At 37.3% G+C, this 26097-nt stretch overlaps 1 protein-coding gene across 4 annotated transcripts in view; it reads left to right on the forward strand.

Moving 5' to 3' along the window:
* Positions 1–2203: 2203 nt before the first annotated feature.
* KYNU (kynureninase) overlaps positions 2204–26097 on the forward strand; it is a 124501-nt gene continuing 100607 nt past the window's right edge. For 2 of the 4 annotated variants that reach the window (XR_011468002.1, XM_070389858.1), the window contains exons 1-3: positions 6794–7013; positions 9678–9859; positions 24379–24499. Coding sequence is in view for 3 of the 4 variants with exons in the window: in XM_070389858.1 (XP_070245959.1) it covers positions 6931–7013; positions 9678–9859; positions 24379–24499 (386 nt within the window). In the remaining variant the exon portion in view is untranslated. Of the gene's footprint in view, positions 2399–6793; positions 7014–9677; positions 9860–24378; positions 24500–26097 lie in introns of those variants that run through there. The other 2 variants (XM_014478136.2, XM_070389871.1) reach the window with 2 other exon arrangements.

The following is a 26097-nucleotide window of genomic DNA, read 5'->3' on the forward strand; positions in this document are numbered from 1 at the left end:
CAAATTCTCTGCTTTTCAGAAACATATGTTGTAGGTGAGATGTCGTACACGGAAATTAGTAGACGGCTCTGAATTGGTACAACAGTTTAACCTGGCAACATGTTTCTTCTTTCAGTTTCCAAGAAAGAAGAAATATAAGCTCACTCTGTTCTCTCTTTTCCCTTTACAGCTGGCTCTGCAGTGGATCTTGCATCCACCACTCCCCCACAACTTGTTTTCTCACAACCTTTTATATTTTTAGGTGTTTATGGGAATATTCCTTGGAGAAGGCAATGGTAATCTACTCCAATATTCTTACCAAGATAATTCCATGGACAGAGGAGTCTGGAGGGCTACAGTGGTCACAAAAAGTAAGACATGATGTAATGACTAAACACCAATGTGAATATTATAAAGATTTTATAATGGAAAACCATTATATCACCAGCTACAAAGAATATGCTAAATACTTTTAAAAAATGAATGAAGGGAACATTTTTTTAAAAGGACAGATTTATAAAATATAAGATATAGGTTGATAGATTAGACCTCCAAGTGAGTTCTTTAAAAGTGGCTATGTTAAACAATAGTTTTTAAGACAATATTTTGATGGAGTGGTCTTTAACATTATCAAAAGACTTCAGAAGAAGAAGTGAAAGCAAGACACTTTATCTCTACTTTTGTATATATCTATATGTGTCTCCTGTAGTTAAAAAGGAGTATAATTTTTCTACCAAAAATGACACAGACTTCACCCTCAGACTTACTTCCTGGATATTAGAACTTGGCAAATTATCTAACATTCTTACAGTACAAGGAATAAGTGAAATAGAAAAAAAAAAAAAACAAAATTTGAGATAGTCTGGATTCAAAGTTTTATTCTTCCAACTTAATAAAATTAAGACATTCCTCTTATTCTATAGTATTATTTTAATGATAAGATTCATGTGATAAAACATATTTTCTTTTCACTGTACAATTACTTGTACAAAAGTAATTTTGTATGTCTTTTATCCCCATTTCTTGGACACTGGAGGGTAATGCTTTTGTTCTGGATTTTTTTTTTTTTTTAAGGATGTGTTACTTATTAACTTGTGTGTCTTGGTACATTGGCTCTCTACATGCATTGCTTTATATATATCTCAGTAATCTCAGTAAATACAAGTGATTTAATTATTTAGCCCCAGTCTCTATCTTTGGTCTTAATTCTGAAACATTTTGCTTGTGGTTTTTCATACCTAAAAGGATATATAATAAAAGACCCAAGCTTGGGAATAAACATAAAGAGATAATGAAGGTAGAACGATAGATAGCCCACAAGCTTAAATAATTTCCATTTACAATTTCCTACTTTAGTTTCCACATGATCTTCTAACACTGACTTTTTCTTACTTGATTGTTTTGTTAACCATCTAGATTGATGATTTAGGACTTTTTAAAATCCACCTATTAGGCAATAACAGAGAAGGCAATGGCACCCCACTCCAGTACTCTTGCCTGGACAATCCCATGGATGGAGGAGCCTGGTGGGCTGCAGTCCACGGGGTTGCTAAGAGTTGGACATGATGGAGCGACTTCACTTTCACTTTTCACTTTCGTGCATTGGAGAAGGAAATGGCAACCCACTCCAGTGTTCTTGCCTGGAGAATCCCAGGGATGGGGGAGCCTGGTGGGCTGCCATCTATGGGGTCGCACAGAGTCGGACACGACTGAAGTGACAGCAGCAGTAGCAGCAGGTTATAAAGTATATCCTAGAATTTAGGGCCAATATTAAACTTTCAACTTAAATGTTAATTCATTAAGTGTCAAACTCTGTTTCTAGAAACAGAGTTCTGTTTTCCAGACTAGAAATTCACAATGCTTTTGACAGTGAGGTATTATCTCAAAATCCAAGTCTTCTGGATTACCTCCGGAGTTAGGAAATAACTTTTCTCCAGTTCTTGGTGTATTTCATAGCCCAAAGCAAGGAGGAATGTGAATTTGGGGATTTAGTTCCTAGACAAACTAATTGGTTCAGCTCACACACAAAAGAGGATAATCCATTTACTCTACAAGATTATTATAGGATATGGTTCACATTCCCAAAGATCTTAGTGAACAAGAAAGTGTTTACCTAAGTCTACAGGGCAGAGCTTCACAGGGGACAGTGCCCGAAGCAGAGCCCCTAGTGTTTGAAATACAGAGCAGGAGCAGCATGTTGTTTAGATATCTGTCAGTGACTGGCGATTTACCGTCAGAATACACAAGAGTGGGAAGAACTAAAATTAGCTCACAAATTCCCCATAGGGTGGAGTCTGAGCAAAAGTGCTTTGACTTTCTCACTCAGAAGTCTAGTCTATATTTGTAAGCTACTTTTGAGAGGTTTCATTTTGCTGAAAAGAGACACTGGGAGCTGTGGACCCCACTGGAATCCTAATAGGTAAGTTCTGAGACATTGATATACTCTACACAAATATACATTCAATGAGTTTTCTAAAGGATATTCCTTCTGCTAGAATTTTTGTCATAATGCTTTAGCAGTTTCTTCTGCTAGATTCTTCTCTTTCTTTTTTTTTCCTCCAAATTATTTTCATAAAAATAGTGCAACACACAGGGTCTCTACCACTAAAGACCCTTTAACCCTGTGGGTTAAATGAACAGATTAAAATATATATATATATATATATAGTATAAAACATCTACTATAAGATAGTTATAGTTGAATAAGTTAATCTTACTGTGGTGTGGATACTCGCTCAGTCGTGTCCAACTTTTTTGCGACTCTATGGACTGTAGCCTGCCAGGCTCTAGGCAAGAATACTGGAGTGGATTGCCATTTCTTGAGTTTAAATGGTAAAATTAGATGAAAATTCATATCCTGAAGTTAGCTTTTTAGATCCTGTGTTTTCTGGGGACTCTATTTGTCTTATGTTGATATTAGTTATATTCAATTTTATTTAGAGAAGTGAAAATGTCTATTTCTTGAATAAGGTTTCTTCCGCTTTCACTTTGTGAAATGTTTGCCTAAGAATGGAAAGTTGAAACATTTTTTTCTATATAGTTAAAAGAGTTTACTTATTTCTTTCCTGTTTTTATTTTGAGAAGGGTGAGGTATTTTTTAGATAGTAATATTGGACCAAACACCTTGAATTTATTAATTTGAAACTCAGCATGTAATTCATATAAGCTTAGATATAAAGTGTGCAGCTGTATCAGTGACGTTTCTTCATTCCTCAAACAGCGATACATTTAAAGAACATTGTTCCGTGCATATGTATTAAATAATACTCTTTCTCAAGCTACACACTTTCTTTATAATATGCTTTGCCAGGTTCTAAACTTTGAACTCATGTGAATAATTTGCTCATTTCAGCCATGAAATCTGAAACTGTGTAAAGATTAACCACTGGTGAGGTGAAAGTCCCTCAGTCATGTCTGACTCTTTGTGACCCCATGGACTATACAGTTCATGGGATTCTCCAAGCCAGTATACTGGAGTGGGTAGCCTTTCCATCTCCAGGGGAACTTCCCAACCCAGGGATCGACTGTCACTTATTTAAGTATTTAATTTGCTTACTAGTTAATTTATTTAACTATCTAACCTGAGAACCTGTGGGTAACTAGGAGATCTTGAATTCCACGATTCCACAAAAATGTGTTTATAACTATAGAAGTTTCTTCTTTAAAATTTTAGCTGTATAAATAAAATTGGAAACACAATTTACAAAATTTCCATTGAGGGTAAATGGCAATTTCCACCATAAGGTATTAATATGAAAAAAAAATATTATGAGACTTTTATCCATCTGTGTACATAACCACTTTTTAAATAAAATTACCTCTAAATATATGAAATATAAAATTTAGAAGTTTTAAATTTGGCTTGAATTGCTTTATTTCAATATCAGAGCATGTCAATTTACCTGTAAATGGTAAACTAAACAAGGTATAACATTCTGGTTTGTGAAGTACTAACTGACTTAGTGGCAAGGTGAGTGCAGAATGTAGCAGGAATCATTTATGATGAGTTAATAAATTGCTTTCTTAGAGTGAGGGTACTGTGAGTTTATTTACTCCTGTTGGGGGCTGTTGGCAGGGTGGCATCCTGGGTGCTCTTCTGGAAAGAGTATTTCACCATCAAGTATCTTACTACCCGGGCAGGTGAGGTTTTGATACTCAAGTTGTGACAAGTTCAGAAGAAGGCGTGGACTTCAACCTTGCCCTCACTAGGACTGAAAGGATTGATTAAAAAGAGTAGATGGATTTATAGCCTGTGGGGCTTTGCAGAGTGAATACAGGGGTTTAAAAAAAGAAAGAAAGGGAATGAGCCAAAGAAACACTGCAAAAAGAATTAAAAAATTAGATGGAAGAAATGAAAGGTTCAAGCCTTGTGTCAGGAATTCTTCTCTGCATACTCCACCCACATGCCCTGTCAATGACAAGTTCAGCTTGACTCAGTTCCTCAGGCAAAGTGCAGTCCCAGATTGTGAGCTCTGTTATCTTTCTCCTTCATTTTTGTTTCTACTCTATTGATTCCAGAGTTTGGTCTCAAAGTAGAGGAAAAACAACTCTAATCCCTCAAAACTGGTACAGGGATGAAATAAGAAACAAATATAAAGAGGCCCGTGAGTTAATATTAATATCTTTTTTGTTAAACAAAGAAAGTTAAATTTTACAGGGGATATCACAAAAGAAAATGAATATATGTTTGTTTCAGTTCAGTTCAGTTCAGTCGCTCAGTTGTGTCCGACTCTTTGCGACCCCATGAACTGCAGCACGCCAGGCCTCCCTGTCCATTACCAACTCCCGGAGTTCACCCAAACTCATAACCCATTAGAGTTTAGAGTCAGCCCTGATGAATTCACAAAGTGCTGACTCTCCAAAGGAAATCATGCAGAGTCCCACTGAAAAAATTCTTTTTAAAATCACTTCCCCTGTGGCTAAATGAGAAGGGTATTCCTAAAGTAACGGTCATTAATCCTGTCAAATAATTCACCGATTTTGTGCATCTTATTCAATTGCCAGTTTAAGGGATTACTCTATTTTAAAGGCACTGATCAGGAATGGGATGGCTGCAAGGATAAATTACATGAGATTCAGTCCCCCGACTAAATATAGTTCAGTACAATAGACCAGCAATTCAATCAAGCTATCGTAAGTAGCAAGCTTATAGTAAAGACACACTCGGTAGACAGAAAAAACAGCTCATGGGATTCTTGGAACAGCCAAGAAGGCAACCTCCCAGGCCTTGTAAATAGTATGTTGCACAGAAAGATCAATGACTTCCCAGTTGGCTTGTCTTGTCATCTTTCTAGGAGCCATAGCTATTTTATCTCTTGCCATCCATGTAACTAAGTGATTCTTACTTGCCTTTGAAGTCACTTCATGTTTTAACAATCAGTGGTTCAGTTTGACTCTGAAAAAATGAGTCACTCATGACAATACTCCTTGCAAACCCTACCATTTTATTGCTTCTCTTTCTTAAATTTGTGCTTGTTTCTAACTGAATGAATAGCTATATCTCACAGGTCAGATTCCTGAAAAAATTGGATTATATGCTCAGCTAAACACCATCAGGATTGTTGGGCTAGAGCTTTTATGAGCAAGTCATTCACAGACCATTGATAAAATAGTGCATTGTCTTTAGTGCACCAAGTATCCAGCAAAAGTCTGATCTACTATGACTAGGCAATTGACAATGTCAAGCAGTAGTGCTATTTAATGGGCAGGTTCCTTCATCAGAAAAGTATAGCTAGAAATGCAGATAAAATCAAGTTGTAGGCATGGCATGAATGTTTGTTCCATATATACATATGTATCTAAATAACTACAGGAACTAGCAGAACGTATTATTTATTATAAGAGGTATGCTCACAAGTGTTACAGGTATTCAGAGGGGGAAAAAACTACTTTTAGCTCAGATAACATGATGGAACTCATGAAGAACAATGACATCTGAGCTAGGGCTAGAAGAGTGACCAGGATTTGAATATATAAAAGGAAAAGTAGAATATTTTAGGCAAAGGGAATAAATAAAAATCATAGAGATAGAAAATTTCGTGAAGATGACAACTAATTTAATATGGTGTCCATCTATCCACCCTGCCATCATGTGCTCAGTCATGTCTGACTCTTTGCAATGTTATGGACCGTAACTCTCCAGGCTCCTCTGTCCATGGGACTTTTCCAGGCAAGAATACTGAGTGCATTGGGATCTTCCCAATCCATGGATTGAACCCATAACTTCTGCATCTTCTGCATTGCAGGTGGATTCTTTACACCTTGAACCATCGAGGAAGCCCTAAAGTGTGTGTATGCATGTGCTCAGTTGTGTCCAATTCCTTGAAACCCCATGGACTTTAACCAAGCAGGATCCTCTGTTTTTGGAAGTTTCCAGGCTAGAATACTGGAATGGGTTGCTGTGCGCTCCTGTAGGTGATCTTCCTGACCCAGGGATCAAACCTGTGTCTCTTGCTTGCTTCTCCTGCGTTAGCAGGCAGATTTTTTTACCACTGTGCCACCTGGGAATCCCCAATTTAGTATGGTCAGGTATTAAAAGAACAAAAAACATTAATAACAAAATCAATTAACATTCTTATAAAAGCATAGATCAGAGCAGTTGAAAACTACTACGAGCACCAAAGCTAAAAAAACATACACATTTAAAGCTCAGTATTCTTACCTTTTGGAGAAGGCAATGGCACCCCACTCCAGTACTCTTGCCTGGAAAATCCCATGGATGGAAGAGCCTGGTGGGCTGCAGTCCATGGGGCTGCTAAGAGTCGGACACGACTGAGCGACTTCATTTTCACACATTGGAGAAGGAAATGGCAAACCACTCCAGTGTTGTTGCCTAGAGAATCCCAGGAACGGGGGAGCCTGGTGGGCTGCCATCTATGGGGTCGCACAGAGCCGGACACAACTGAAGCAACTTAGCAGCAGCTGCAGCATTCTTACCTTTGAATATAAAGGATGGCTCATCAAGGGAGACCACTGGCAACTGAGAAAGGAAGAGTTCAAATAAATAAGGAGGATTTAAGTACAGAGTACAGGAGGTATGTCTACTTAGCTGGCATTATAAAACATTGAGATATGCAACTCTTAATTGCCTAACACTGTGTGTTGGTTGAGGTGGCAGGAGAGTGAGTGAGGAATAGGAGAAAGATGATTGAACTGCAATCTGTTAGTTTCCATTGGTCCATAAGAGTTCTAAACTTTATGTACTGTCTATGAATTGAGAAGTATCAAACTTATATCTCATGATTCAATTTTCTCATGAGCTACAGACTCAAACATCCAATGCTTGACATTTCTACCTGGGATTCTTAATAATCATCTTAAACTTAACGTGTCCTAAACATAACTCTGATTTTCCTCCTGAATTTGTTTCTTTCCTAGGTATTTCTTACTTCATCACTTTGAATATATTCACTCAGATCCCAAAGCTAAAGGTCACTCCCTTTCTTGTCCTCACCAGAGATACTTTCTTTACTTTTCTCTCCAAAATATACCATAAATCCACACACTTCTTTTTCCCTCACCACATTTAATTTACTATCATTTTCCCCTTGAACTACTAAAATAATCTCTTTTTTACTCTTATAACTCATCAAAAGCAGAAAAATGATTTTTATTTAAAGTTATATAACTCTGCTATTCAAGACACTCCAGTGGTTTCCCACTAAACATAGAAAAACAGCCAAATTCCTTCCTGGCCTTCAGAGTCGTTATGATAAACGATCACCTCCCCCTCTCTTACATTTTAGTCTTCCCTTCTCTCTGCTTTCCTGAGTTGAACAACCCAAACCTGTCTACACTTCAGGACCTTTGCACGTTTCATCATCTTCCTCCAGGTCTAGATCTTCTTCACATGTCTGACTTTCTAACGGGATTCAGAAATTCTCCTATGTCCTTACCTAGGAGAAATGCACTTGACGCACCCCCTAAGGTAGCAATTCCATGCTCCAGTGACTCTATTCCATTCTCTGCTATCTCTACTCATAGCTTTTGAAACTATCTAAAGTTGTATTAATTTATTTATTTTTCCCTTCTTGCACTAAAAAGTCACTCAACAAAAGTCACTTTTATATACTTTGTTAGATGCTGCTGTTCTATAGTAGTTGGGGCTATAGTACAGGTGTTCAATAAATATCTGTTGAAAGAGTGAAAAAATGAAATACTGTATACATGGGGTCAACAATAGTATAAGTATTAAATAAAACTAGCTTGAGAAAATTTCTTGACACCCACCAGTCTCTAACCTCAGAGAGTGTTCTAGCAGGTTCCTAGATATGTGTGTTAAATTAGATGCCAACCCCTCAGGCCAGAGTTTAAATATAAGCAAATGAGCCTCCTTGACTAGGTCTAAGCACAATTGGCCGCCTTTGAGCCAGGCCCTGGGACAGATAAGTTTGAGCACCCAAGCCCATTAAGAGCTATTACTCAGGCTCCTACTCTTTTGTGCCTTGGGACTTCAGCCCTATTGGTTTTCACAGTTTTATGTTCTGGGGGCTTCTCTCTTAAATACACGTCTTAAAATTTGAAGTATCTGATGTGGGAGCAAAACCCTTTGCACCTCAGAGAGAAGATCCAGGCTTTGATTTCCTTCAGAAGGTAGATCACTACACAGGCAGGAGGGGGTGTTAAGGCCAGACTGTATCCTAGCCTCTTCTACTCACTTCAGTGTGGTTTTCTCTTTGTTTTTCCAATGTGTATTTGATGCTCAGCCAGCCTTTACATTTTTTTGTTCAGAGGACATTGCTGCATATGTGGCTCCAGACTCTGTCTGTGGGGGTGGGTGAGTTCAGTATATACCTGCAGCGCTATCTTGAACTGGAAGCCTGTACAATTCTTGCTCAATTTAAAAAAAAAAAAAATGAAATTTTGGGAAATATAATTATTTTTGAAAAAAGAAATAGAAATCTCCATTGCTATTTATCCATTTCAGAAATTTAAGTTTTCTTTCCAAAAATATAGGAAGTGTTAGATAATGATTAAATGAAGCAGGATGTGGTTTCAAGTAACACCAGAGGTCCCTGCTTTGTTCAAGGATGGACTATATGATTGTGAAAGAGGAGAAATGTTTCATTATCAGCAGTTCGTAGATCTCATTGGTCTTCATATGGGAAAAAAATCACTAACATTATTTAAAGTATTTAAATATTTTTCATTGATATTGTTTTTATTCACAGTAAATAATTTGCTAGGGTTCTATTGTGTATATGTCTCTATTTGTAAAACTATGATCCAAAAATTACTGGGGATGGGAGAGTTGAGGAGAGCTAGAGAAAAGGAAGATGAGCTCAGTGGAGCACTGCTCTTCTACACTTTTCACAAAAGCCTCTTTATTCTCACCTCCTAGTAAGTAAGACATCTAAAGAAAAGATGCCAACATTATATATGTTTGAAAATCATTAATTGGGACCATTTCTTGGAAAATAACAAAGAAACGAGCTAACATCTATTGAAAGCTGACCTTGTCTTGAGCATCATTACCTAATTCAGCTTTTTCAAATCCCTAAGTTACTATTATTTTCCTTACATAAGAAAAATTCAGGCATGGGTTTGAATTCCAATTGTTAATTATATCATTTGTGAGGTTGGGAAGACTAGAAACTTTGTTAAAATAAAAGGTGTTTTACCTAAAAGGCTAATTTTCTACTGAAGAAAAATGACAGTGGCTTGATTATTTTTAGTTTTTTTTTCAAATGTATTTTTAGAGGAGAACTTGTAATGGAGCCTTCACCTCTTGAGTTACCAACTGATACATTGCAGCGCATCGCATCTGAACTTAGATGTCACCCAACAGATGAGAGAGTTGCTCTCCGCCTCGATGAAGAAGACAAGCTGAGGCACTTCAGGGAGTGTTTTTATATTCCCAAAATGCAGGATCTGCCTCCAAGTAAGAACACTGAAAAGGGTTTTACTTTCCTTAATCAATTTGTTATTATATTTTCTACTGAATGTGTTTATCACAAATCTTTGAAAATCATTGTTCTGTTACATAATAGAGCCATTGCAATCATGTCTGCAAACAGCAGGTTCCTGGCGGCATTAAATCAACCTGTCAGCCTAATTTAGTCACAGATCCTATATGTTTCCTCTCCTCTGCTGAAAAGAAAAATACTTTCAGTGTTCTTATATTGTCATCTAGTTCTCTGAACAATAGAATGCCTGATTGAAAATTATAGCGGATGCATTTACTTGTTCTCTTACTCACTTAGAGCTCAAAACAATTCCTTTTCAATACAGTATTAGTATATCTTTTATTTTCTGGTACCTAGTTCATGACAGCACATTAGTCTAAGAGGGGATATTATTCTGGAACTTGGATATATTAGGAGGGATATTACATGGATATCTAACTCTGTGTGCTGTGGCATGTATAAGACTTACTTAATAAATAAAATGCCTAAGAAATGCATATTGCTTTTTAAAAACTTAATACTGAATCTGTTCTTGTTTTGGAAGATGTTCTGTTTAAAAAAAGAAACTGACTCTTATTTTGGAGGATTTTCTGTTTAAAAAAAATAGGTAACAGGTTAAAAAAATGAAGCAATAGTTTGTATTTGGCTTTGCTTCATTTTATGTCAATGAAAAAGGCTACCAGTTTGAATGGAATTGATCTACCAAAATGGATTTCACATACTTTCTAATTCAGTCTAATTTCCTTTTTTCTTCAAATTAATTGTGGCAGGTACAATTCTGGATACTTGTAATCCAAGAGCATTACCGAATATGATTTTAAAATGAGATCAGGTCACATAACTTTCCTATTTGGCTTATATTTCATTATGCAACATGGGATGGCACCTTGTAGAATTATGGAAGGATACAATAAGAGGAGGGCTTCCCTGGCTCAGTGGTAAAGAATCTGCCTGCCCTGCAGGAGACACCAGAGATGAGGCTCAATCCCTGGGTTGGGAAAATCCTCTGGAGAAAGAAATGGCAACCCACTCCAGTACTCTTGCCTGAGAAACCCCATGGACAGAGGAGTCCTGGAGGGCTATAGTCCATGGGGTTGCAAGAGTTGGACAAGACTGAGTGCACACACACACACACACAATAAGAGGAGGATTTATATCCATTTTAAAGTTGCTTACAATTAACTGAGGAAGACATTGATGAGACCAGATAAAATGGGGTTGTAAGTGAAGTGATCTGAGATCATAAGAAAAAAAAATCTTCTATGTCTTTCTGGAATCTAGAATGTAAGTGCATTTTGCTTTGAAACTTAAGGATAAAAAGGAATATTAATGTGTGAAAATGATGAAATTAAGTCTAGGAATATTCTATCATGATGGGAAGTTAAGGACATGGTAGCATACAGAACATAGTGTGGAAGTCCTTGAAAAGTCCAAGGACCCACTTAAGACACATTATGACCCTGTTGTCCCAATGCACTCTCCAGCCTCTGGGCTACCTGGGGCTTTAATGAGCCCCTAGACAAGGGATGTTTCCCTGGTAGCTCAGAGGGTAAAGCGTCTGCCTGCAATGCAGGAGACCTGGGTTCGATCCCTGAGTCGGGAAGATCCCTTGGAGAAGGAAATGGCAATCCACTCCAGTATTCTTGCCTGGAGAATCCCATGAACGGAGGAACCTGGTAGGTTACAGTCCCACGGGGTCCCAAAGAGTCGGACATGACTGAGAGACTTCACTTTCACTTTCTTTCACTTAGATGAGGGATGACAGCAGAACCCTGGAGTGCCAGAGTTTATGATTGCCCTCCACACACAACAGAACTATAAATTGAGAATCAAGGCTCTAGAACTTTATGTTACTTATTGCAAGTTCTAATTTTCTCGTGATTAAAAAAATATTTTGTTCCTTTTCATGAATGATAAGAAAAACAGACACAACAAAGTAAGCAAGCAGCAAAGCCTTTCCAGTGAGGGTAGATAATGGTATCAGAGACAAGGAAGAATAAGAAAAGAAAATGGCTAGTGGTACATGGTAGCTGCAGCCGGGGCCGAGATTTCTTGGAAAATAATGCTAAATAATGGCTACATCTAGACACAATGGCTATTTCCTCAACATTGAAGATGATACAATAGGAGTTTTGACTTCTTTGTCATCATTCTTTTCTTAAGATGTCTTTCTTCAAAGTAAAACCATTAGGGATTTGGGTTTTTAAGGACAAAAGTCTATTGAAATGAATGCATAGACAGAAAGTGAATTCAAATGCTATTTTGAATTCATCATTTTTTTCTGTTACTGAACTTAAGCCTTATTAACTAACATAACTCTCATCCTCATGTTGAATCACTTACTTTCAACACACATTTATTAGTTACCTTTACACAATCCCCCTCATGCCTTGAAACATGCTCACAGTGTTTATCCTGAGAGGCTCTGTGGTCTGATTTTAATACAGATCAACATAGGGCTCTTTTACTAAGCTTTGAGATAATTTAATCAGAACCCAGATAAATATAGCAATGCACATGTAACCACTTCATTACACTTAAAAGCTGACTCAAGTATCCTGATTATGGGTATCACATTTTTATAAATAGAAAATAACTTAAAAACTACAAACGGTTAAATTTTTGTTGATTTTTAATAATTTTAATTTTTAATTTTCTATATATATACAGAAAGGGAAAGAAGATGAATTGATTCAGTAAAAATTCAATCAATCTAAACAATTGATTTCTTAAAAAGTATAGTTTTGAATGATACAAAGTTTTACTTCATTAACTCCAAGAGTTTTTTTAAATTAGTTATTGTCAAAGTGTGATTTTCTGACCAGCATGTGAAGATCACCAGGGAACTAACCAGAACTTGCCAGTTCTTGGTTACCACCCCCAGAATTACTAAATTAGACTCAGGGGAATCCAGTCATCTGTAACTAGCTCACTTTGGGTTGTGTCACAGAGAGTTAGACTAATTAACTTCTGCTCTAGTTATTCTCACTCTAGGAGTTCCTTACTGTCTGAAGTTTCATCCTTTCAACAAATATTTATTAAGTACTAAATCTGTTTGAGACACTATTCTCAAAACAGTTTATCAGTGGACTAAAGAGCAACATTATCACATTCCTGAATGTTTTATTCTAGTATGAGGAGATCTAATAAACAAAATTACAAACAATGTTAGGTGTACTCTGTCAGATAGTGCTCTAAGAGTTTAAGGGCTGGGAGGGTGGGAAGAGTTTCGTTTTACTCAGGGGACTCAGGGAAGGAAACACTGCTGAGATGATATTTGAACAGTGGTTAAGAATTAAGTGAGGAAGTGAAACTCAAGAATATGGAGATGAAGATAAGCCTGATGGCTCCTTCAATTTGGCACTGCCAACCATCTTCAGTAAGTTAAATTTAAGCTATCTAAATAAGATCTACTCTTATTCTGACTTTGTCATATTTAGCACTGGTTACATAAAACTGACATAGAAAACTGTCATGCTTGAGTTTGTATCCAGGGCTTTCACATAACATAATGCAGGCTCTTCAGTTCAGCTATTGGTAGTCTCAGAACAGTGATGAGTAGGAGGTAACAGTAAACAAAATGAGGGAAAGTATGCTTTTCAACATAAACTGGAATGCTTTATTTAAGGACAGTTAACACTGTGTTCAACAAAGGCTTTATCCAGTTAGGACTATGTGATTTTAATAAAGACTTCCCTGTAGCTCAAACAGTAAAGAATTTGCCTGTAATGCAGGAGACCAGGGTTCGATCCCTGGGTTGGGAAGATCCTCTGGAGAAGGGAATGGCAATCCACTCCAGTATTCTTGCCTGGAGAATTCCATGACAAAGAAGCCTGGTGGATTACAGTTCGTGGGGTTGCAAAGAGTCGGACATGACTGAGCAACTAACACACACACACATGTGATTTTAATAATGACTTAAATATCTAATATCCATAAGAAAAACAATGGAGTATCTCTTAATTAAAAGCTAAATTTTGTAGACATGTTGAACTTCTAGAGGCAGTTGTATTCTGCATTTTAGGGAGGAACAGTTAAGACTTATTTGTATCCTTCTCTTTTCTTTTGTATTAGGCTATCTGCTCCCTAGAAATAGAGACTGATTTCTCTATGTTTGAGTGAGTGTCATCTGGGCAGACTCCAGTGGGAAGGCAGCCAACTAGATCTTATCCTTCAGAGGGAAGAACATTTTGCAAGCTATATTTCAAATAACAGGAGCAGATAGGGTCAAAGAAGAAAAGTGTGTGTGTGTGCTCTCCCTTGAAGAAACCTCCCAGAAGTAGGCTTATTACATACCTACCTACCTGCCATGACCCCATCAGTATGCAGGGAAGACTGAGTGTAAAATATGATTTTTATGTTTGTGTTACCAAATCAGGTTCATCTGCAACATGACAAACACTGAGATGCCGAGATTTGTAGCAATAAAAGGGTTATTCATGAGAGAGTGAAGCAAGGAGACAGGAGAACAAATCTCAAATCCTCTTCCCTGAAGGCGAAGGGTTGTAGATACTATGAGATAAAGAAGCAGGGTAGTCTGAGGCTTGGGGGAGGGGTGAAGAAATGTAATTGTAGATAAGAAAAAGTGAGGTAATGATCCTGCAGAGGCACAACTGAGCTACATTCTTCTTCATGGGACACATGTTCAGAAAATGGTGAGCTTAGCATGACCTGAGCTGAGAAGGCGATGGCACCCCACTCCAGTACTTTTGCCTGAAAAATCCCATGGATGGAGGAGCCTGGTAGGCTGCAGTTCATGGAGTCGCTAAGAGTCGGGCACGACTGAGCGACTTCACTTTCACTTTTCACTTTCACACATTGGAGAAGGAAATGGCAACCCACTCCAGTGTTCTTGCCTGGAGAATCCCAGGGATGGGGGAGCCTGGTGGGCTGCCGTCTATGGGGTCGCACAGAGTCGGACACGACTGAAGTGACTTAGCAGTAGCAGCATGACCTGAGAGTGGACATTTTGGCCCTCTAACATCAAAAGTTCACCTATTAGATGCTGTCACATGCCCAGTGATCCCAACCAGTTTTAACTGGTTTGAGCTCAAACTGGCCTGAGTTGACTCCAAGTTCCTGAATGAAAACTTGGGAAAACATTGTTTCAGCTACATGCTGCTTAGAAGATATGCAAGTGTGTCTAAAAAAACAATGAAAGCCAGCTTATTTGGTAAAGGCAGATTATAGCTTATTATTCATTAAGCAAGTTATCATTTAATGGATCTAACTGATGACTACTCTGTTTCACTTGGAAGCCACAAGTTATTATTTTGCTCTGTTTTTAATAAGAGGATTATGTCCAGGCCTTCTGAAATGTGACTATATGATAGACTGGCACATACATTATTAATAAATTGAAATACATAAAGCTCATCAGTACAGTTCAGTCACTCAGTCGTGTCCGACTCTTTGAGACCCCATGGACTGCAGCAGGCCATGCCTCTCTGTCCATCACCAACTCCCAGAGTTTACTAAAACTCATGTGCATTGTCAGAGATGCCATCCAACCATCTCATCCTGTGTTGTCCCCTTTTCTTCCCACCTTCAATCTTTCCCAGCATCGGGGTCTTTTCAAATGAGTCGGTTCTTTGCATCAGGTAGCCAAAGGATTGGAGTTTCAGCTTCAGCATCAGTCCTTCCCAATGAATATTCAGGACTGATTTCCTTTAGGATGGACTGGTTGGATCCCCTTGTAGTCCAGGGAGTCTCAAGAGTCTTCTCCAACACCACAGTTCAAAAGCATATATTCTTCAGTGCTCAGCTCTCTTTATATAAAGATCATACGCACGCACACACACATATATATGGAGAAGGCAATGGCACCCCACTCCAGTACTCTTGCCTGGAAAATCCCATAGACGGAGGAGCCTCGTAGGCTGCAGTCCATGGGGTCGCTAAGAGTCGGACACGACTGAGCGACTTCACTTTCACTTTTCACTTTCATGCATTGGAGAAGGAAATGGCAACCCACTCCAGTGTTCTTACCTGGAGAATCCCAGGGACAGGGGAGCCTGGTGGGCTGCCATCTATGGGGTCGCACAGAGTTGGACACGACTGAAGCGACTTAGCAGCAGCATACATATATATATATAATTCTTAAAAATTAATCTTTCATGAATAGATTATAATAACTGGTATAAAGAGTATTACACCCACATATTTATGATTTTAAAATGACTATCTCTTCCAAAGACATAATATCCAATACTGGTATCTGCCAACATATTTACAATTAGGATGCTGTTTGGCCAACTCTAGTAATATTAGTTGGCTGTTCTAAACACACTGAGTGTTCTTTTTGTGGACAGCATTCTAGTAGAAAATTTATATATGTTGAAGACATAAAATTCTATTCAAAGACTCTAAAATAGTTACAACTAAAAATTTAAAATAGCTTCATTAGAATGCCAATAATTAATATATTTAGGGGGCATATTTCCTTTCAGGTAGCTGAACCTAGTGAAATATAGTAGAATTAAATCACTTCAAAAGCACCTGACCTGGGAGGGCTACTTGTTGGCTTATTTTAACTACAGCAGTAACGGTCTTGAAATATACTGGAAAAGGTGGCAGGCAGTGATAGTGAATAGGATCAAAAGACATCAGCTGAAGTGTGCATTCACTACTTGAGGCAACTAAATATAGGAAGTCTCCAGTAAGAGGCACTGCTACAGAAAAAAAGTACAAAAAAAGTAACCCATAAAGGAAAGATCTACTAATACAAAGGCACTAAAGCTAGATTAAGTTTTTCTTGTCTTTATTTCCTCATTTCATTTATGAAATTAAAAGTAGCAGCAGTGAGGAACAAGAACAAACTACTGTCAACATATTCCTCTGTTTCAAACTATACTTTTCTGAATTAGATCAACCCTGAGCTGGTAATGCATAACGCTTTGAATTGGAAGTGATGTTGAAATTTTGATTTATATTTAAGAAGGAAAAATGAAATTGGTTCTTGGATTAGGTTTGAGACATATGAATGAACTTAAAGGATATGCAATTAAGGTCCGGAGTGATAAACATTTTTGATGCACTGAAATTACTAAGAAGCAAATGAATATCCAGAATCATGAACTCTATATCAATCATATAACAACCTTTGTCAACAGATGAGACTTCCAGACAAATGAGGTGAGGCCTTTTTGTAGAAAGCTGAAACTCTTGAGTTCTTAGACTATTTAAAGTCAAGTGAACCTTCAAGGAGGATGCTATGGGTTGAATTGTATCCCTAAAAGCTTATGTGTCCTAACCCCAAGTACCACAGAAAGTTACCTTATTGGGAGATAGAGTGTATAGATGTAACCAGGCTAAAATGAGCTCGATAAGATGTACACTAATACAATATGAAAGGGAATATCTGGAGGCCAATGGCAACATATGCAAGAGAACTGTTGAGAAATTACAAAAATGTATGTCTAAATTGATATCTCCTACTCAAAGAAAAGTAATATGAATGCATCATTTCCAAAATACATATTTTGGCAGAATACCAAATCCTCAGTATGCTAAGAAACTTTAAACACACAGAAAATATCCTGAAGAATAAAAATGACCAGTTTATGTCAAACTTGACTTTGGAAGAAAGAATAAATGCAATGAATATTTTCAGAAAAGGAACTCTTCCCAGACCATGAACATACCTGGATCTTATCCAGTCTCATGATTTTATTTCAGAAGACTCTAGACTTGGACTTAAGCTATTAGGAAGCAGCAGAAAATTATCAGCAATGATCGGCAAGACAATCAAGAATAATTGACATGACAATTGATAATTTAAAGATGGAAATCAATGAGTCATGACTGAATCTGAGGTCCAGAAAATAATGGACATTCTAACCAAGGGACTTCTCTTGGCACAAATGAAGAACAGCTCCAGACATTCAGTGAACAAACAATGGATTCTGTAGGTGAGGAAAATTCAGAAGCTAACAATTTGGAAATCCTATGTTCAACATATTTCCTTTTCCTTTCAAGTATCAGTTCAGTTCAGTTCAGTCATTCAGTAGTGCCCAACTCTTTGTGACCCCATGAACCGCAGCATGCCAGGCCTCCCTGTCCATTACCAACTCCTGGAATTTACCCAAACCCATGTCCATTGAGTCGATGATGCCATCCAACCATCTCATCCTCTGTCGTCCCCTTCCCCTCCTGCCCTCAATCTTTCCCAGCATCAGGGTCTTTTCAAATGAGTCAGCTCTTCTCATCAGGTGGCCAAAGTATTGGAGTTTCAGCTTCAACATCAGTCCTTCCAATGAACACCCAGGACTGATCTCCTTTAGGGTGGACTGGTTGGATCTCCTTGCAGTCCAAGGGACTCTCAAGAGTCTTCTCCAACACCACAGTTCAAAAGCATCAATTCTTCGGCACTCATCTTTCTTTATAGTCCAACTCTCACATCCATACTTGACCCTTCAAGTATGGTATATGGAAAAAGTTCCTGGGCTGTAACAAAGAGTTAGGAATTTAAGGGAGTGTTTTATTTGTGCAATTCTCTATTCTGGGATTTCTATTCTGTTCCATTGATACATGTCTGTGTTTGTTTAAAACCACATTGTTTTGATTTCTGTTGTTTTATAAAATAGTCTGAAGTCTGAGAGGGTGACACCTCCAGCTTTGTTTATTTTCTCAAGATTGCTGACAATTTTGGGCCTTTCAGAATTCCATATGAAATTTAGGGCTATTTATTCTAGTTCTGTGAAAAAATTCATGGGTATTTTGATAGGCATTGGATTGAATATGAAGATTGCTTTGGGTAACATGGTAATTTTAACAACATTAATTCTTTCAGCTTAACTTCATGAGATAACTTTCCATTTATTTGCATCACCTTCAATTTCATTCATTAATGTTTTCAGAGTATAGGTCTTTCCCTATTTTAGCTATTTATTTATTTTTTTGTTTTCTGGGTGTTTTATTCTTTCTGATGTAATGAGTCATTGAGTATGAGTTTGGCTTAAATGGCCTTTATTATGTTGAGATATTGTCCCTCTAGATCTGCTTTGATGAGAGTAGTTTTTTTTTTTTTAATCATGTGGGGATATTGAATTTTATAAAAAGTTTTTGCTGCATCTATTGAGATAATCATGAGATTTTTATCCTTCCTACTGTTAATGTGGTGCATCACATTGATTTGTGAATCCTGAGCCATGCTTGTGACTATGAAATAAATCCAACTCAATTATGGTGTATGATCATTTTTTATATTAGATTCCATTTGCTAATATTTCATTGAGTACTTTTGCATCTATAGTCATCAGAGATACCGATCTGCATTTTTGTTGTTGTTGCAGTTTTTGTTTTGTAGTTTTTGTAGTCTGTTTTGTTTTTATATCAGGGCAATTGTGGACTCATAGAACGAATTTGAGAGTTCTTTTGAACTTTGGGGGATAGTTTGAGGAGGATATGTATTAGTTATCCTTTATATTTTTGCTAGAATTCCCTTGTGAAGCTGTCCTGTCCTGGACTTTTGTTTGCTGGGAGGTATTGATTTGATTTTGTTTTTTCCTATTACAAACTCATTTTATCTAATAATGATTGGTCTGTTCAAGTTGTCTATTTCTTCTTAATTCAATTTTGGCAAGTTGTATGTTTCTAGAAATTAGTACAGAACCCCATGACAGCCAAGAGCACCAAATTTCAATACCAAATTTTCTTATCATTCTTCTGGCACAAGAGAAGCCGAGGCCCCCACAGCTTAAAGGTCTATAGGTCTTTGATGTTGTAAAGATCTGATGGGATTGAGCTGGAGAGTAGAATGTTATCTCATCATTCTTATTATAAAAGGTACTTTCTTGATACTCTATTGTACTTCTTTACCTAATGCCAATGGAATGCTCTTATGATGTCGTTAGATGTGCTTTAAGACTTAAAAAATATGCAACCAAGTAAAAGGAAAATAAAGAAAATGGGGAACCCACTTTTGGAAGACATGTGACAAAATACTTTACAATTCTGCATTTCTTTCATAAGAACACATTTTAAAAATGATTTTCTAAATAACAGTAACCCAATATTTCAGTTCAGTTCAGTTCAGTCACTCAGTGGTGTCTGTCTTTTTGTGACCCCATGGACTGCAATACGCCAGACCTCCCTGTCCATCAAGAACCCCCAGAGTTTACTTAAACTCATGTGCTTTGAGTCAGTGATGTCATCTAACCATCTCATCCTCTGTCATCCCCGTTTCCTCCTGCCTTCAGTCTTTTGAATCATGAGGGTCTTTTCCAATGAGTCAGTTCTTCACATCAGGTGGCCAAAAGACTGGAGTTTCAGCTTCAGCATCAGTTTTTCCAGTGATTATTCAGGACTGATTTCCTTTAGGATGGACTGGTTGGATCTCTTTGCAGTCCAAGGGACTCTCAAGAGTCTTTTCCAACACCACAATTCAAAAGCATCAATTCTTCAGTGCTTAGCTTTCTTTATAGTCCAACTCTCACATCCATACATGACTACTGCAAAAACCATAGCTTTGACTAAATGGACCTTTGTTGGCAAAGTAATGTCTCTGCTTTTTAATATGCTGTCTAGGTTGGTCACAACTTTTCTTCCAAGCAGCAAGTGTCTTTTAATTCCATGGCTGCAGTCACCATCTGCAGTGATTTAGGAGCCCTCTGTCACTGTTTCCATTGTTTCCCCATCTGTTCACCATGAAGTGATGAGACCAGATGCCATGATCTTAGTTTTCTGAACGTTGAATTTTAAGCCAAGTTTTTCACCATCTCTTTCACTTTTATCAAGAGGCTCTTTATTTCTTCTTTGCTTTCTGCAATAAGTGTGATGTCATCTGCAGATCCGAAGTTATTGATATTTCTCCCGGCAATCTTGATTCCAGCTTGTGCTTCATCCAGTCCAGCATTTCTCATGATGTACTCTGTATATAAGTTAAATAAGCAGGGTGACAATATACAGCCTTGACATGCTCCTTTCCCAGTTTGGAACCAGTCTGTTGCTCCATGTCCAGTTCTAACTGTTGCTTCTTAATTTGTATATAGATTTCTCAGGAGGCTGGTCAAACTACCACACATTGCATTCATCTCACAAAATTCTCCATGCCAGGATCCGATAGTAAGTGAACCGTGAACTTCCAGATGTTCAAGCTAGATTCAGAAAAGGCAGAGGAACCAGAGATCAAATTGCCAACATCCATTGGATCATCGAAAAAGCAAGAGTTCCAGAAAAACATCTACTTCTGCTTTATTGACTATGCCAAACCCAATACTTAGTTGTCTATAAAAGCACCACTAAGAAAAAACAAGACAAAAACAAAAACAAAACATGGGAGCAGATATCTGGGTGGTTCCCTCCTCTTTCTGGGTTGTTGATAAGGCTGACACACACAGAACATGTTTAGTCTTTAAACTACTTTTAGAATGCTCAGTTGAAATCTAAGCCATGGTGCACTGACTGAAACTTCTGAATTCTGAATAAAATCGTTCAAAATTTGTTCTCTAGATTGACAAAGAACTGTTAGATTAATCCAATTTAAATGTATGAACAATATTTACATCTGTTTATTGGGACAGACTTCAGTTCAGTTCAATCACTCAGTCGTGTCTGACTCTTTGCAACCCCATGGACTGCAGCATGCCAGGCTTCCCTGTCCATCAGCAACTCCTGGAGCTTGTTCAAACTCATGTCCGTTGAGTTGATAATGCCATCAAACCAGCTCATCCTCTGGCCCTCTTCTCTCCTGCCCTCAACTTTTCCAGCATCAAGGTCTTTTTTCAGAGAGTCAGCTCTTTGCCTCAGGTGGCCAAAGGATTGGAGATTCAGCTTCAGCATCAGTCCTTCCAATGAATACTCAGGACAGATTTCCTTTAGGATTAACTGGTTTGATCTCCTTGCAATCCAAGGGACACTCAAGAGTCTTCTCCAACACCACAGTTCAAAAGCATCAATTCTTCAGTGCCCAGCTGTCTTTATGGTTCAGCTCTCATATCCATACATTACTATAGGAAAAACTACAGCTTTGACTATGTGGAACTTTGTTGGCAAAGTAAAATCTCTGCTTTTTAATATTCTATCTAGGTTTGTCAGAGCTTTTCTTCCAGGTAGCAAGTGTCTTTTAATTTCATGGCAGCAGTCAACATGTGCAGTGATTTTGGAGCCCAAGAAAATAAAGTCTGTCACTGTTTTCATGGTTACCCCATCTTTTGCCATGAAGTGATGGGACCAGATGCTATGATCTTAGTTTTCTTAATGTCTAGTTTTAAGCCAGCTTTTTCACTCTCCTCTTTCACTTTCATCAAGAGGCTTTTTAGTTCCTGTTCACTTTCTGCCATAAAGATAGTGTCATCTGCATAGCTGAGGTTTTGATATTTCTCCCAGAAATCTGGATTCCAGGTTATGCTTCATTCAGTTGGACCTTTCACATGATATATTCTGCATATAAGCTAAATAAGCAGGATGACTATATGCAGCCTTGACATACTCTTCCCCAATTTGGACCAGTCTGTTGTTCCATGTCTGGTTCTAACTGTTGCTTCTTGACCAAAAAAAAGAAATGCAAAAATGTAGGCCTTACAAATAGCTGAGAAAAAAAGAGAAGCAAAAAGGAAAGGAGAAAAAGAAAGCTATATCCATCTGAATGCAGAGTTTCAAAGAATATCAAGGAGCAATAAGAAAGCCTTCCTAAGTGATCAATGCAAAGAAATAGAGGAAAACCATAGAATGGGAAAAGCTAAAGATCTCTTCAAGAAAATTAGAAATACCAAGGGAACATTTCATGCAAAGATGGGTACAATAAAAGACAGAAAACTTATGGACCTAACAGAAGCAGAAAAAACTAAGAAAAGGTGACAAGAATACACAGAAGAACTATACAAAAAAGATCTTAATGACCCAGATAACCATAACGGTGTGATCACTCACCTAGAATCAGACATCCTGGAGTAAGAAGTCAAGTGGGCCTTAGGCAGCATCACTATGAACAAAGCTGGTGGAGGTGATGGAATTCCAGTTGAGGTATTTCAATTCCTACAAGATGATACTGTGAAAGTGCTGCACTCAAGATGCCAGCAAATTTGGAAACTCAGCAGTGGCTACAGAACTGGAAAAGGTCAGTTTTCATTCTAATCCCAAAGAAAGGCAATGCCAAAGAATGCTCAAACTACAGCACAACTGCACTCATCTCACACACTAGCAAAGTAATGTTCAATTCTCCAAGCTAGGCTTCAATAGGATATGAACTGAGAACTTCCAGATGTTCAAACTGGATTCAAAAAAGGCAGAGGAATGAGAGATCAAATTGCCAACATCTGTTGGATCTTCCAAAAAGCAAGACAATTCCAGAAAAAAACATCTGCTTCCTTCACTATGCTAAAGCCTTTGACTGTGTGGATCACAACAAACTGGAATATTCTTCAACAGATGGGAATACCAAACCACCTTACCTGCCTCATGAGAAATCTGTATTCAGGTCAAGAAGCAACAGTTAGAACTGACATGGAACAATGGACTGGTTCCAATTTGAGAAAGAGTCAGACTTAAGAGATGCCAATGAAAAACAAAGATAGTATCTATAAAGGCTGTCAGGTTGAATTAAATGGTGGCCTTTTTCGATGCACGATACTGGATGCTTGGGGCTGGTGCACTGGGATGACCCAGAGGGAGGGTATGGGGAGGGAGGAGGGAGGAGGGTTCAGGATGGGGAACACAGGTATACCTGTGGTGGATTCATTTTGATATTTGGCAAAACTAATACAATATTGTAAAGTTAAAAAAAAAAAAAGTCAGCAAAAGTTTAAGTAATCTAAATAAAGACAAGAATACAACAAAATTATTCCAATAAAATTTTGGCAGAAGTTTAATTTTTTTTTCAATAGAATTAAGATAAAACTTACAAGAACACAATTATAAACTTGTGCATTTCTAGGAAATATTTTAACCATATGGATTGATTTACTGCTGAAATTACATTTATTGCAACCAAGGTAGAATTAAAAATTAGTGTAGCTTTCATTTATTTGAATAAGAAGTAAATAAAGAAAAGAGCCTTTGCCTAAACATGTATGCATAGAGAGAGAATAAAAATGTACACATTTATTATATCCACTTCAGATATATCGATAATCATTTAGATTGTGTCTATATGCTGCAACACCAGTTAATGCAGAGTATCATTACTTGTCAAATTCTGATAACCTTCTGCTATAACTAGATAGGCTGATATAATTTCTGTAGAAATTCTTATTTTAACTTTTTTCTATTGGCTATTTATTATTGGAAGTACTTGTTCATCTAGATTTCTTTGTGGAGCATAATACATATGACATATCTAAACAGAAGCATCTAAATATTTAAATTATATGTTAAAATATAAATGTAAAATATTATTTTTAAGAGAACCTGATGCTATACTTGGAAGGAATTGTAAGATATTTCTCATCCTTCTTGGAGTTAAGTACATTAATTGTTTGTAGTGGATAAACAATGCCAAATGGAATAATGTTAATTAATTGAATAGTATTTTTTTTTTCATTTTCTTCTATTTCAGTTGATTTATCTTTAGTGAATAAGGATGAAGAAGCTATCTATTTCTCGGGAAATTCTCTTGGCCTTCAACCAAAAATGGTTAAAACATACCTGGAAGAGGAACTAGATAAATGGGCCAAAATGTAAGTATTATTTCAAAAGCTAACAATCAACATCTCATACAAGAATTGTAAAAATCACTCTAGACTGTCTAATATTTGAAAAGATGTAAAGCAGAATCTTAGAATATTAGAGCAGAGAGGAACCAGAGGGATTGTGTTCAATGAATGATAAAATATTCTCATTTTATGGACAAAATAACTGAGGATCAGTAAATAAGGTCATATGGCAAATTAGTGGTAGAATCAATAGTAAAGCTTTTAAAATATTTTAAAAATTAAGCTCCTCTTCTGAATTGGCACATCTATGTCATAAGCAATTATTTTATTTTTTTAAATTACCAACAAAGGAGTTAATATTTAGGATTCAGTTTAGTGTTTTCATGGTTAGTTCTTGGCTAAACTCTAGTACACCAATTTTTATAAATAAGAAAATAAAAATTGTTGAGGCAGGACAAGAGGTTGAGTGAAACAGACGGTACTTCCCTCACCAAACTGAACTTGATTATTGAGCAGATGCATATCCTTGTTGGCTCAGATGGTAAAGATTCATGCCTATGCCTGCAATGCAGGAGACCCTAGTTCAACTCCTGGATTGGGAAGATTCCCTGGAGAAGGGCATGGCAACTTATTCCAGTATTCCTGCCTGGGGAATCCCATGGCCAGAGGAGCCTCACGGGTTACAGTCCATGGGGTTGCATAAGAGCTGGACACGATTAAGCAACTATAACTTTCATTGAGTAGATGCTCCACTGGGGCTTAGTTTAGCAGGTTCACTCTAATTGTGTAGGAATCTTACATCAGGATTCATGTTTTTCTCCATTTTTCTGTTCTGCTTTTACTCTTCTACTTATGAAACTCTCCATACTCTCTACTTACCTCAGTTCTCATCTCTTAAATATCAACCTTCTCAACAACTCATTACCCCTTGTGGAATATCTAGTGTAATAGTAATCACCGCTCTACAATAGGTAGTTTGGAGATATCTACTTACATTAGTTTCATATTTTTAGCTATATTATAAATCCCTTAAGGAAAATAACTTAATCTTATGTACTTCTTATCCTTCCCTAATAATTACTGACAGCTAAAACTGGATTTTTTTTAAATATCTTAACTATTTAAATACTTATATTATTTGAATATTAAAAATAATATAAGTATTTTATTTTTTTTTGCTCTTTTTTTTTTTTTAATTTTTTTAACTTTACAATATTGTATTGGTTTTACCATATATCAAAATGAATCCTCCACAGTTATACGTGTGTTCCCTATCCTGAATCCTCCTCCGTCCTCCCTCCCCATACCATCCCTCTGGGTCATCCCAGTGCACCAACCCCAAGCATCCAGTATTGTGCATTGAATCTGGACTGGTGACTTGTTTCATATATGATATTACACATGTTTCAATGCCATTCTCACAAATCATCCCACCCTCTCCCTCTCCCACAGAGTCCAAAAGACTGTTCTATACATCAGTGTCTCTTTTGCTGTCTCGTATACAGGGTTATTGTTACCATCTTTCTAAATTCCATATATATGCCTTAGTATACTGTATTGGTGTTTTTCTTTCTGACTTACTTCACTCTGTATAATAGGCTCCAGTTTCATCCACCTCATTA

This window comes from Bos mutus, chromosome 2, assembly GCF_027580195.1.
Source record: "Bos mutus isolate GX-2022 chromosome 2, NWIPB_WYAK_1.1, whole genome shotgun sequence".
Classification (NCBI taxonomy): Eukaryota; Metazoa; Chordata; class Mammalia; order Artiodactyla; family Bovidae; genus Bos; species Bos mutus.